General features: G+C 46.3%; 1 protein-coding gene across 1 annotated transcript in view; it reads right to left on the bottom strand.

Moving 5' to 3' along the window:
• Positions 1 to 3364: 3364 nt before the first annotated feature.
• RFWD2 (ring finger and WD repeat domain 2, E3 ubiquitin protein ligase) overlaps positions 3365 to 12094 on the bottom strand; it is a gene marked incomplete at its 3' end in the record, with an annotated part of 90516 nt that continues 81786 nt past the window's right edge. Inside the window, exons 16-18 of the mRNA XM_010140357.1 lie at positions 9399 to 9516; positions 4636 to 4760; positions 3365 to 3525 (exon numbers count right to left, since the gene is read on the bottom strand). Of these exons, the coding sequence (XP_010138659.1) occupies positions 3365 to 3525; positions 4636 to 4760; positions 9399 to 9516 (404 nt within the window). The remainder of the gene's footprint in view (positions 3526 to 4635; positions 4761 to 9398; positions 9517 to 12094) is intronic.

Raw genomic sequence — 12094 nt, 5'->3', positions numbered from 1 at the left:
GATGATCTTAAAGGTCTTTTCCAACCTAATGGATTCTGTGATTATCAGGTCACTTAGGCCAAAGTGTCTTGAAGCTCTCTCTACTTTTAAAAATTTATCAATTTTTTAAAAGTAAAATGAGAAACGAGAAATTATTTTCCCCACAAACTATGAATAAGTGCCATTTAAAAAATATTAAACATTCTATTTACCTTTGTCCAAAACACAGCACTGAAAGAAGCCGAGCAAAGGTTTGCTTCCCGATGTACCTGCTGCAGGATTTTTTTGTTGGCTTGCTTTTTCTCCCAGAGTCTAAGAAAAATACTAGCCTACAAACTTATTTCTAAACATTACCTCAGAGCTGAAGAGTGAGTAAGCCTGATGCAAAATGCTAATAAGCACTGAGGGAGAACAATTCCTCTCCCTTGTTATGGCTTTGACACAGTTGGAAAGAAGGCGTTGGCTGGGCCTCTGAGGTTGGAAAGGTGACAGCTCCAGCAAAAAGGTCCCTGCAAAGGCAAGTGAAGGAAAACCAACTCAGAGAGGAAAAGAAAAAAAAAAAAAGATGGGTTCTGGCAAGGGCTGCTGGCACAGCTTGACTTTGGCTCAGGAGGAAGTAAAAGCTTGAATCACATAAAAGTAGATTTAAGAAAGAATCAATGACATTTCATCTGAAAGTTTTAGTTAAGTTTTAATTAGGATCCAAGATTTTGCACTTAAGTGCATGAAGGGAAGGAGTACGTGTACTTGTGCTTCCCAAGATAACTGACAGATCTGAAACTTACTCATCTCATCTCGAAAGGTTAATTAGAGAACAATCCTTGAGAGCAACACCACAGGGAAACCAAGGAGAGTCTGCTCCACGGGGGAGCCCTGGGGAAAGGCTGGCACACAGTGCCCGCAGCTCCCCCCTCAGAAACGTTCCAGGTAGCAAACCAAAGCTTCTGCCCAGTGACCAGGGCGTGAAGACGAGTGAGATGGCTTGGACCTAGCCCAGCAAGGCATAGAGAACAGCGTGTCCACCGCGGTATAAACCTCACTTGCTGTGTCTGCCGTGGCTCTGGGGCAGGTCTCGCAGCCTGCACCGGGCTCTGTGCGGCTACTGGCCTGGCGCTGCTTTGATGCAGGCGCCTTTGGCAGAGCAGGCACCTTCACCGCCGGTGGGGAAAGGTAGGTGCAGTAATACTCATTATTAGGAAACCAAGGCAGAGTGACTCACCCAGGATCAAAGTCTGCAATTAAGCCAGAAATAGGCTGTGGGTTCCCCAACTCCCACAGATGCTGACAGCACCGCGAGGCAAAGGCCTTCTCTAGTTCATCTGAGCATCATTAAAAGCACTCCAACTTTTAGGGAAGCCTGAATAAGGAAGCTCATTTGAAAAAAATCTTAACGCTGAATTTAAGAAACATTATCCAAATGGATAATAGAAGAGTTCCATCATTTGAACAAGACTTTCTGGACATAAGTGACCTTCGGCTGCGCAGTAATTTAATTTCCTAAGAACACGAGCATAGCCTCAATTAGATCAGAGAGGATCGCTGAGCGGGTACAAGAGGGAAGAGAAACGTGTGGCTGCATTGGTGAAGAGCACTTCTCGTCTCAGGATGACTGGAGATACGCTGCAAGGAAGCATTAAGGCCTCTCGGCAAAAGCAAGTGCAGCTGCTTGCTGGGTATGCAAAGCAGAATGACCTGCACCACAGGCAGAGGTAAACCACGGGAGCAAACTGCTCAGCCAGTGGCTCTCAGAGCACAGGCAGCTTTTTGGTGCCTGCTTTACAAATGAGAGCCAGGTACTGTGGCCACTATGAGAGAAACAGGCTTCTTCAGAAGCAGCCCAGGGAAAAGCAGAGGAATGATGGAGAAAAAAACCAACCAGATTAGAATAGTGATGGATCCTGAATGCTGCTTAATAGAGTGAAGCCTGAACATTATTTGGTGCAATCCTGACGGGCCTGATTTAACTGCTACGTTTTTGCACAGTATTTTTCATGCTGGTTATGAAGAATTACTTGACAGCCCTTGATGACTGCTCAAAAGTTTCTCAATCACTTAAGCAAAAGGTCTATTAGAGTAAAGCAGATTAATCAGAGAAAAGACTGATAAGAAGCAGACGGCAACAAAAGTAACACCAAGGGTGAGACATTGCTGTTAAGTCTGTTGCCTGTAGCGAACCTGCCCAGGAGGTCAGCGGACAGGACAACCCAACACAAACACAGCAGCGAAGCCAGTCCAGGGAAGGGTGTTTCTGGACATGCAGGTTCCCACAGCACATTTTTATACAGTAGAAAGATGAATTATGCAACTTCCAACAGCCGCTCTTCTTCAGAGACATGACATCTGAGTACGGCAAATCTTCCTAAAGTCCCCACCAGAAAGAAGTTGGTGACCACACACCAAGTCTCATGTCCACCACTCACACCACCACAGCCCAGATTTTCCTTTTAGATCTCACATGCAGTTTCAGACACTTAAGGGTTTTTTTTGCTTTGATTCAGAAGCGTCTATCTGAAGTGAGTTTATGCCGGTGACAACTGAATCACAGTTGTGGGGGCAGTTTCTTCATACAGAAACAGATTGGTAGATGCTACCCTTCCAAAACGTTGTCTTTGTGAATGTAACATCTCACGACATCAATTAGGCAATGTTCCACCTTGGCTATTTGGAAGACTGTATATAGGACGAGCTCCTTTACTCCCCCTCCCAACAAGACCATTAAGGATCTGATCTGCAAACCCTTGTACATACAAGGAAGTTACTTGCTCAAGATTTTTTCTGTGCAAGGTTTTCAAGAGCACTGTGAATTTAAAAGCAGCATTTTGTTCTCCGGAGCAGTCCTGTGCCGAAAGGCCGCTCTCACAAAAGCTGTGTCAGGTCTGCCTGCAGCATTAGCACACGCGCTACGGTGTCTGAATTAAAGTGTCACTGGAACAGTCATCGAGGTGACTGCAGCCTGGGCTTACCTCCTTTACATATCTCCTCATCTAAACACGGGGGCTGTATTTCAATGAGCGAGCCCCTACAGACACAGTAACATTGAGATAAGGCTCCACAGTGGGTATCTACATGAGCTTTCACTAAAGCAACAAAAACCCACTGAAGTGCCCACAAAAACTATTAAGTGCCAGAAATACAAAGCTGCTTTTAGGATTTCAGATACCAAGTACAGAAATTCAAATGCCTAGGTGGAAAAGTTAAGAGCTCAGCAGTCCCTCCTCCCCCAGCAGCCCCAGTTACCCTGCAGATCTTCACGTTCTCACACCGATCTACAACACCCATAAACGGGAAAATACCAAGTGCAGTCAAACTCTCAGCATTGCTATTTCATGAAGAAGCAGGAGGCGTTCCTTTTGCACCCGGCTGGGTGCCTGAGCAGAAAGCTTACCCCATCTGGTAGTGCCCTCCAGCACACAGCACTCACAAACTCATTCGTGTCATCTTCTTTCCGGTCCTTGTCCAGGACACTTTTGACTGTATCAAACTTGAATGTCAGCAGAGTCTTTGAGAGGCCTTTATAGTATAGGTAAAGGGAATTATTTTCACTTCCTAGAAATAAAAATAAATAAATATACAAGATGAGGTGCTGGTAGCAGGAACAGAAAAAAGACTTCTTAGCTCCCTCCTTGTTTATAACAAGACCAGACATTTCCTCTTTGTAGCTATCATCATGCGGTGCTCTGGCAACCGGGAGTGCTCCGCAGCTAGCTTCCACGATTCTTAATAACAGGACCAGGTTTTATTACAACATAACTGCAGTCTGCAGCGCACTTGCAAAACACACAGGATCCCAACTGTCCTCCGTAACTTCCTTAGGGCAGAGCATTTTGAGCAGAGCATCTCTGCTACCACATGAAACACCGCTACCCCCAGCCTGCTCTGCGTTAAGGCAGGTAGCGCTGTCACAGGTTTGCGTGCCATACTCAAGTATGACAGTTTGGTCTGTGCAGGTTTAAGTAAGAGAGAGCAGACAGTGCGCAGGCTTTATTTAGAAATCCATCCCAATTTCCGCCTTGCAAGCTGTACAGGAATCAGGGAATGCATAAGCTAAGGTTCTCCCTTTGGTGCTGGCACAGCTGTTCTGCTCATCCCAAAGCTATCAGCCTGTCACTGCTTTCCCACCAAGACCTGTGGATTTACAGAGGTTCAACAGACCAACTTGAGCCGTGAAAGGACAGAAACAGCCAAAGGGTAACTGCTTCAGGATGATTCAGGCTTCTAGGGAGCTGTTCATGAGGGAGTTACTGCTTTGCCATGCAGAATGCTGTACTAAGTGACAAGCACAGGATGCTCCTGTGGTCCACACCACTGCCCTTCCTCAGAAACACGAGGGAGGATGTGTCAGTTGATAAACTTGACAGACATAAGTCACACCAAGAGCAACTACGTTATTAGCTGATTTTTGGTCACAGCAAGTCTGAATCATCGTATAGGAAGAACTCCTCTGAAACAGAAGGAAACCAACTATAGACCTCCCTAAATCAGGGCTCCTTATGCCATTCCCTGGGAAGAGCAGAGGGGAGTGTGGAAGTTCAGAATAATCCTCTGTTAAAAAGCCCACGCAGCTACATAGCACAAAGGCCAGTGTGCTTTGCAACTGGAGAGGCACCAGCTCTAAGAAGTCCCACTAGCACTTGTCAGGGTGGCTGCTCTACTCACCGCAGGCGATGTAGTCTCCATTGGATGCAAGTCCTACAAAATTCTTCTCGTTGATGTGACCCTTGAAGGAGCGCAAGCAGTGAGGCTTCCCTACGTTCCACAGCTTCAGCTGACTGTCTGTTGACCTGAAAACCATACCCAAAGTTACCCAGCTGCCATGGAGCAGGAACTCCTCGCTTGCGATCCTGCTCCTTAACACCCTACTTGCAATGTAAACGTAGGAAGTCTTAGTGCACTCCAGGAGATTTATCCCACTTTCAATCACATGCAACTCAGCTTGAGCTCGAGAAGGTATCACATTATTTTAGAAGTCTGTCAAAACACATTACATGTTTGAATAAAAAGCTTCCCTGAAGTATTACTCTTCCTTTCTCCTATCAATTGCAGAGTCCTCCACTGAACTGTACAGCCTTTGGGCCATCACTGCCTCTTTCACACGGAATTTTTTTTTTTTTTTTTCTTTTCACAGCATGGACAAAATCTGCTCTCTTCTCTGTGCTGGCTGCAGCTCTCATTCATGCCTTTGCAGGGCTCATGTGGGAAGCAGTCTCCTCCCTCTCCAGCTGCCCTGAAAGTGTGTTCTCCTCTTGACCAATACCAAGCAGCAGCATATAAAAACTGATGGGGGCTTAAGAGTTGCTGTTATGTGGTTTTCTCGTGTGTAATCCGAGACTGCACGGATACAGATCTCCAACTTCCACTTTTTTTTTTACCTTGGCAGCAAAGCTAAATATTACTCTTAAAAATATACAAACTCTGTTGGGATTAAACAGAAGCTGATGTTTTCCATTCTTCCCCCACATGCAAACATACCTGCCATCAAAATGTTTTTCTATTTATTGCGAGCAAACATTTTCCCTTTGGCAAAAGAAAGGAGGTGGAGACAGTCTCCTCTCCCTGGCAGAGCTCAACTCAAATAGGTTTTCAGGAGATAAAAGATTCAATTTCTTCCCCCCAAACCTGGGGGGACATGATCCTCTCTAACTTCACAGGCATTATTCTCTAGCAATCACCAGGCTCTAACGTCCAGGCACTCACTGACTTACTGTGATACGCTCCACAGTAGGGGAACAAATGGTGATGTGGTGCGACTGTAGCCCTGTGAAGCCACCCTTGAGGAAAGGGGTACTGCCGTCTTGACCTTAAATTTGAAAGAGATTGGGAGCAGGACCTGTCAGCCTCCTGGGTGTGAGGGAGGGGAGGCAGGCAGGCAACACTCCTCTCAAGTCTCATCACCCAACCTTGCTGCTTTCTGAATATTTAGAGTTGAAGGGGAAAAACACCGCACCCAATACCCATCACATATCACCAACGAGGTAAGACATGAGCCCTGCACCAATGTCATTTACACCTAAAAATACAGCACAATGAGGAGAGACACACCTCACGCTACACTGCCAAAACCTTATCTCAGTCCTCAGTGACAACTGGAATGACAAAGGAGCGATAAGGGAGCTGCAGCAAGATGTGTTAGTTGCTGGTAATAATAGTACGAGGTCAGATCAGAACGAAGGTATGATGTGATCTGTAATACTACGACTTAAGCAGGAGCACATTCCTCATTCCCAGGTCTTGACCGGGGTGGGGGGGCCTAAACCAGAGTGTTCAGCTTCTCTGCCTGATGCTTGTTCCATGTCCATCTCCATCCTACTCTGCTGCTCATCCTCCCTTCCCTTTCCTTGCCCTTCCCATCGCACAGCTCATCGAAAGAGCAAGGTGGTACCTGCTGCTGCTTTGTTGGCCCACAAGCACGGGGAAGTGCCTTCTGTGCTATTTGGGCAGGTTTTTTGTTTTTTTAAACGCTGCTTTTAAAAGCTTCAGAGTTGCCTGGAAACTAAAAACTTTTCTGAAGGCGAAGTAAAAGCAGCAAAAGACTAATCCCTGGTCTACGAGCTGTCAGATTCCTGTGGCACCTTCTGCTATTAGCTAACCCATCACGAAGACTTCATGTATATAGGCACTTAACCTCTATATTTTAGTAGCAGGCATTCTAGATATTCATTAAAATAAAACCACTTCAAGTCTATGACTAATGGAATGCTTTTACTGTTAACAAATTCCCATCAAGTTCTAGCTGTGTTTGCATTGCTTCAGATAACCATGCCGCAAAAGGAGGAGGGTATCCACCACCAGACCGTGAAGAGAAGAAAAGCCCATTGATCTCACTGGTGTTACGCTGCTTTTCTGGTTTCACACCCTCTCCAAAAAAAATATCATGGATGCACTGCTCTGTTAGATCTGTCTCTCTGTAAATCAGCGCTGCAATCAATGTGTTGTGCTAAATACCAGGCAGTTCTGAGCACCCGTGAGGTCAAAACCTAACTCTGCAAGACGAAGTAAATCAATGCAATCTATAAAACAGCTTTGGCTAGAAATCTAAAGAATTGGAATACACGTATCATTTTTTAAGAGAAATCAGTGCTTGATTTTCAGAAATCACTACTTCTGTCTCCTCAATTTGCAAAAGAAAGACGTGAAAGAACAATCTGCTTTCTGACATTTTTCTTTTTGCACAGAAAAAGACAAGGTGAGCCCTCCAGTTAGTCCCCTCGCCCCTCCCAGTCTGACAGCTCCACTGATGTTCCTCCCAGGACTGCGGGATAAGCTTTCTCAGATGGTCAGCTGAAGCAGGGCAGGGCCATTCTGTCCTGAAACATCCCATAGATGATGTGTCACTTGATCATGCCTGTAAAACATTCCCATCCTCCTCCTGCTTCTATTAAACACTTCCTTCTTATCAAGATTTGGTGCAAAGCATTAAATTTAATATTCTGTGTGTTCTAGGTATGAATTTGCACCCTCATAGAGTTATAATTTTAATGGAAATAAGAAGAGAGGAGCTGATTAAATATAAACAGCACCAGAAGCCACCAGGGAATCTTCCATCACACAGCTCAGCTCAGATTAACTCACTACCAGCCTGAATACACCTTAAAATGTTCTGCTTTGGCTCAGGGTTTTTAGAGGAAACTGTGTGAAAACACATGACAGAGCAAAGCCAGATAATTATTGGCTCAATACAAGGCAGCAGGCATGCCTTCTGGAACTAGATCTGCCCCTGCGATCCAGCCAACTGCTAGATCCTGCACTTGGGTGGGGGCAACCTTCAGCACAAATATAGGCTGGGCAATGAGAGGGCTGAGAGCAGCTTACAGGCTGAGGGAGTGAGAGCAGCCCTGTGGAGAAGGACTTGAGGATACTGCTGGATGAAAGGCTGGACATGGGCCAGCAATGTCGGCTCACGGCCCAGCAGCCAACCATGTCCTGGGCTGCATCCCCAGCAGTGTGGCCAACAGGTCGAAGAAGGTGATTCTCCTCCTCCCCTCATGCTTTGGTGAGACCCCCCTGCAGTGCTGGGTCCAACTCCGGGGTCCTCAGCACAGCAGAGACATGGACCTGTTGGAAGGGAGCCAGGAGACAACAAAAATGATCAGAGGGCTGGAGCCCCTCTGCTGTGAGGACAGGCTGAGAGAGCTGGGGTTGTTCAGCCTGGAGAAGAGAAGGCTCCGGGGAGACCTTAGTGTTGCCTTCCAACACTTAAAAGGGGATCTGCAGGAAAGCTGGGAATATCAGGGAGTGTAGTGACAGGACGAGGGGTAACAGTTTTAAATGAAAAGAGAGTAGATCCAGACTAGATGTAAGGAAGAAATTTTTTACTCTGAGGGTGGTGAGACAGTGGCCCAGGTTGCCCAGAGGCCGTAGAAGCCCCATCCCTATATGTGAAATACATCAGGTCAGGTTGGATGGGACTCCGAGCAACCTGCTCTAGTGGAATGTGTCCCTGCCCATGGCGGGGAGGTTGAAGTTAGATGATCTTTAACTCAAACCATTCTGTGAGTTCACATTCCCTGGTGCCCTTCAGTCAAGCACGTTGAGATCAAAGCTTCCTCTGCAGCCCCTCCAAGGCTGCTTGCATTTTCCTCACCATGCAAGAGGGCTTCAGGTCTGGTTCACTGAAGAGGTTAACCCTTAATTCACCGTAATTCAAACCCTTCACTATGTGATCTGACAGACACACTCCTTTCCACACGATTGAAAACCTACCTAGCACTGAGGCAGCCACATGTGGCTTTGGGGCAGCTCCATCTAGCCACAGAACTGAATGGAACCTGTGGAGTATTATTCTTCAGGGTGTGCATTACAGACCTCACGGCCTACCCTGGCTAAAAAGCTGCATGCAATTAGGACCACAAAACACAACTTCTCCTTGTCTACTTGCTAACTCGAGTATAATCCCACCAAGGGCCTTTACAGAGAAGATTAATAAATTACCAGAGAACAGATCAGTCAGTCCTGTTCAAGTTGTTTTCAGGCTGTGGCTAAACCTCCTTTTCAGACGTAGCCTCACCATTCACTTCTGAGACTCATCAGCTGCATTTCACTGCAGATTACTGTCCTCAGGGCTTTGCCAGCAACCTTCTCTACAGCAGAGCTCTGCTCAGGAGCATCCTCAGTGCACACAGCGCTTTTTAAAAGGAGAGTTCACCTGCAGCTTCCTAAAGTTGGGGTTTGTAGTCAGGAGCTGCCTCTAGTTGTCTTCGTATTCCTCTTAAGCATTTTAGCCCCGCAAGACAGAGTGGAGCCAAGCAACACCAGGAATGGATTTCTATTTTTGTCTGAGAAAAAAGCAACGATCTGCTGCCCAAAAGCACAGCAGCTAGCGAGCACACTCACCCACGCGGGTGAACTCGCACGACGGCCCTGAAGAGCACCAGAAAAACAAGGGTACAAAGTTTTGAGCCTACGTAAAAGGCAATACTTACGCAGAAACGATTTCTTCCCCACTCACAAATTTTGCGTAGGAGACTGCCTTGCGATGCCCTTTGAACACCATGATTGGCTGCTTAGTGTTGCGAAGATCGTAGTAGTGAACACAGTGATCTGGAGATGAGAAAGAAAAGGGCAACATCTGATCAGCTGGGAAGGATGCATGGGACCTCTTAACAGTCAGCTCACAATAAAGCCCTGCATGCTGCTCCCATCCCCCCTAAAGCCTCGTCTCGGACAAACAGTCTGCACTACAGCAAAGGATTCTTTATTCCAGCTTCCTAAAAATGCCCCAAAGTTCAATCTGGAAGGGTCCAAGCAGCCTGTCATAGTCAGCAAGAGAGAAAAGGTGCGTCCACAAGTGGATGCGCATACATGGGTATTCCCACAAACCCCAGCTGGCCCACGTGCCAGCCGGCAGCTAACAGGACTCGCGTCTCTCCTGCCCGTTTCCTTGGCTCCCTGCCCAGCCACTCCAACTGGCATTTCTAATTCCCTGCACCCCCTTCTCCTTCCTCGAGCTGTGCCCTTCTTGTAAAACTGTTGAAGAACTTCAGGCTAAACACTCAGTCTGTCTGTTACTTAAATTGGATCATGAAAATAGGGATTAAATTTCTCACGCTTACTCTAAAGGAGTAACCTTTATGCTTTTGTTTTTTGCTTCCCTCCTTTGATTTTATTACTAATCAAGAGAGAATTAGCATTTCTGCTAATGAGAGAACTGACTAAATTCCAGCACTTAGAGATTTAATTCACAGATGTGGCACAGCCACATAAAAGGGATGGCAGCAAAATTAGTAATGCATTTTATTTTCTGCACAACTAAACGTCAATTCTGAATAGAGAAATAAGAATAGAAAACCCCATAAGACCGAAGCCCCAAGCACCCCCACTGCTCCTTCCAGCTCAACAAGGGTAATAAGCTTCTCCTTCCCAACTTTCAGCTTTTAATGTTGAACTTCATTAATTATTCCCTATTCTAAGCACAGGGAGGGAAGGCTACATTCATGTAACGAAAGCAAGCTGGACGCTTTCCTCACCAAGCAACTTGTGATGCCCAGACGTCAGCTGAAAACTGCTCTGACCCTCCTCCCACTGAAATAACACCCCACCAGTGGAAGCTCATCGCAAAGACTACGCAGGAACGAATTTGAATGCTGATAGCTCTGGTTATTTTTGTATTTGTGCAGCGTTTCAAAGCAGGGCCCTCAGCCGTACAAACACCACCCAGCTGTCTCAAAATCCCATGTGGTTTGAGAGATAACTGGATTTACATCGATCAGGCTCCAGCAACCACCATCAGACCAGCAAGGGTAGCTTCTCCCCCGTATTAACAGGCTAATTGGAGGCATGGCAGGACTGCGAGGGGGCTGTGTCAGAAGCACCTTCAGTAAAACGAGGCAAGCAGGCAAGTCACCCTTCTGCTCCAACTGCTTCCAGCGTCCTGCTCTCTGCTTAACTTAACGGGTTCAGAGGCTTCTCTGCTAAGAGGCTTCTGGCTTTCTCCCTCCTCACCATGTAAAAGCAGATGTTCCAAGCAGCCACACCAAGTTTTCACCACCACTTACAACAAACTGCTGAATTATGTCGTTGTGTTGAAACCAGCAGCAAATGCACCTATGACAGCTGAAATGCAGGCAAGTGCTGTACCCCCACGCACTCCTTCAAACGCTCCTGTTTCTTCTGCTTGTGAAATACTAACCCTCCAAACTGCCACCACTTACCAACCAAAATCCCAGTGTGCTCCTACCATTTGGGTACTTGAATTAGCTTCAGAACAGGATGCAATAGGTTTATTCAACACAGGTGTTAATTTTCAAAGGGACTTTGAATTAAGTGTTAACAAGATTTGGCCATCCTGGTTCCTTCAACCTCTCAAAGTTTGAGCAAAAAACCCTCCATGTTTTCCCATCTGTCTGACATACCTGCTGTGGGAGCTATGAAACAGTTAACTCGCAATTGTTATTTTACTGAGCAGAATGATTCTAGCAGGGCTTTTTATTAGGAGCCAGTTAGTGGATAAGCCTTTCAAGGCCATTTTTGCTTACAGTTTCAAGCTCCTTTCCAGCTGGCCCGTCAGTAGGATACCTTTTGAGCACAAGGTTTTATCATTCAGAGGGTGGCAGGGAGAGTGGTACCTGCGGAGGGCTACGTGTGAGCAGCTGGAGCAAGACAAAGAGGAAAGAACCATAGCAGAAGAGACAAGTCCATTTGCAGGGCAGAGAGGCAAAGTTCCATTCACCTTCTAAATATCGCAATAAACAGCTCAAAGCCTGCTGGCATCTGGCCCCAGCACCACATGTGCCTCTCGGCATCAGCAGGGCAATCAATCACTGTCTGCTCCGATCACTACGAGTCCAAAGGAATGGGCAAGGCCAGAGGGTTCTAAAATTAGCCACTTAATTATTAATTGATTATTTCAGCAGCCAAAGTGTTAGTGCCCAATTGAGGTGGGTTTTTTTAATTCAATTGAAGGAGCTATTTTTAAGCAGATATGTGAAGAAGAATGCTCACTGCATTCATTAAAACCAGAACAAGTGGTCATGTTTTACAATCAAAGAGCTACTCTCTCTTACAGGCCATATGGACTTTCTGAAAACACGATAAAAATGCCATCTGCTGAGGAAGCAGAGCGCCCCAAAACAAAGCTAAATGAGAAAAACAGAACTCCCAGGTAGTGTGGCAGCAGCCC

This window comes from Buceros rhinoceros, unplaced genomic scaffold (genome assembly GCF_000710305.1).
Source record: "Buceros rhinoceros silvestris isolate BGI_N320 unplaced genomic scaffold, ASM71030v1 scaffold340, whole genome shotgun sequence".
Classification (NCBI taxonomy): Eukaryota; Metazoa; Chordata; class Aves; order Bucerotiformes; family Bucerotidae; genus Buceros; species Buceros rhinoceros.
The sequence above is the reverse complement of the archived record's forward strand: the minus strand, read 5'-3'. Positions and strand labels throughout refer to the sequence as shown.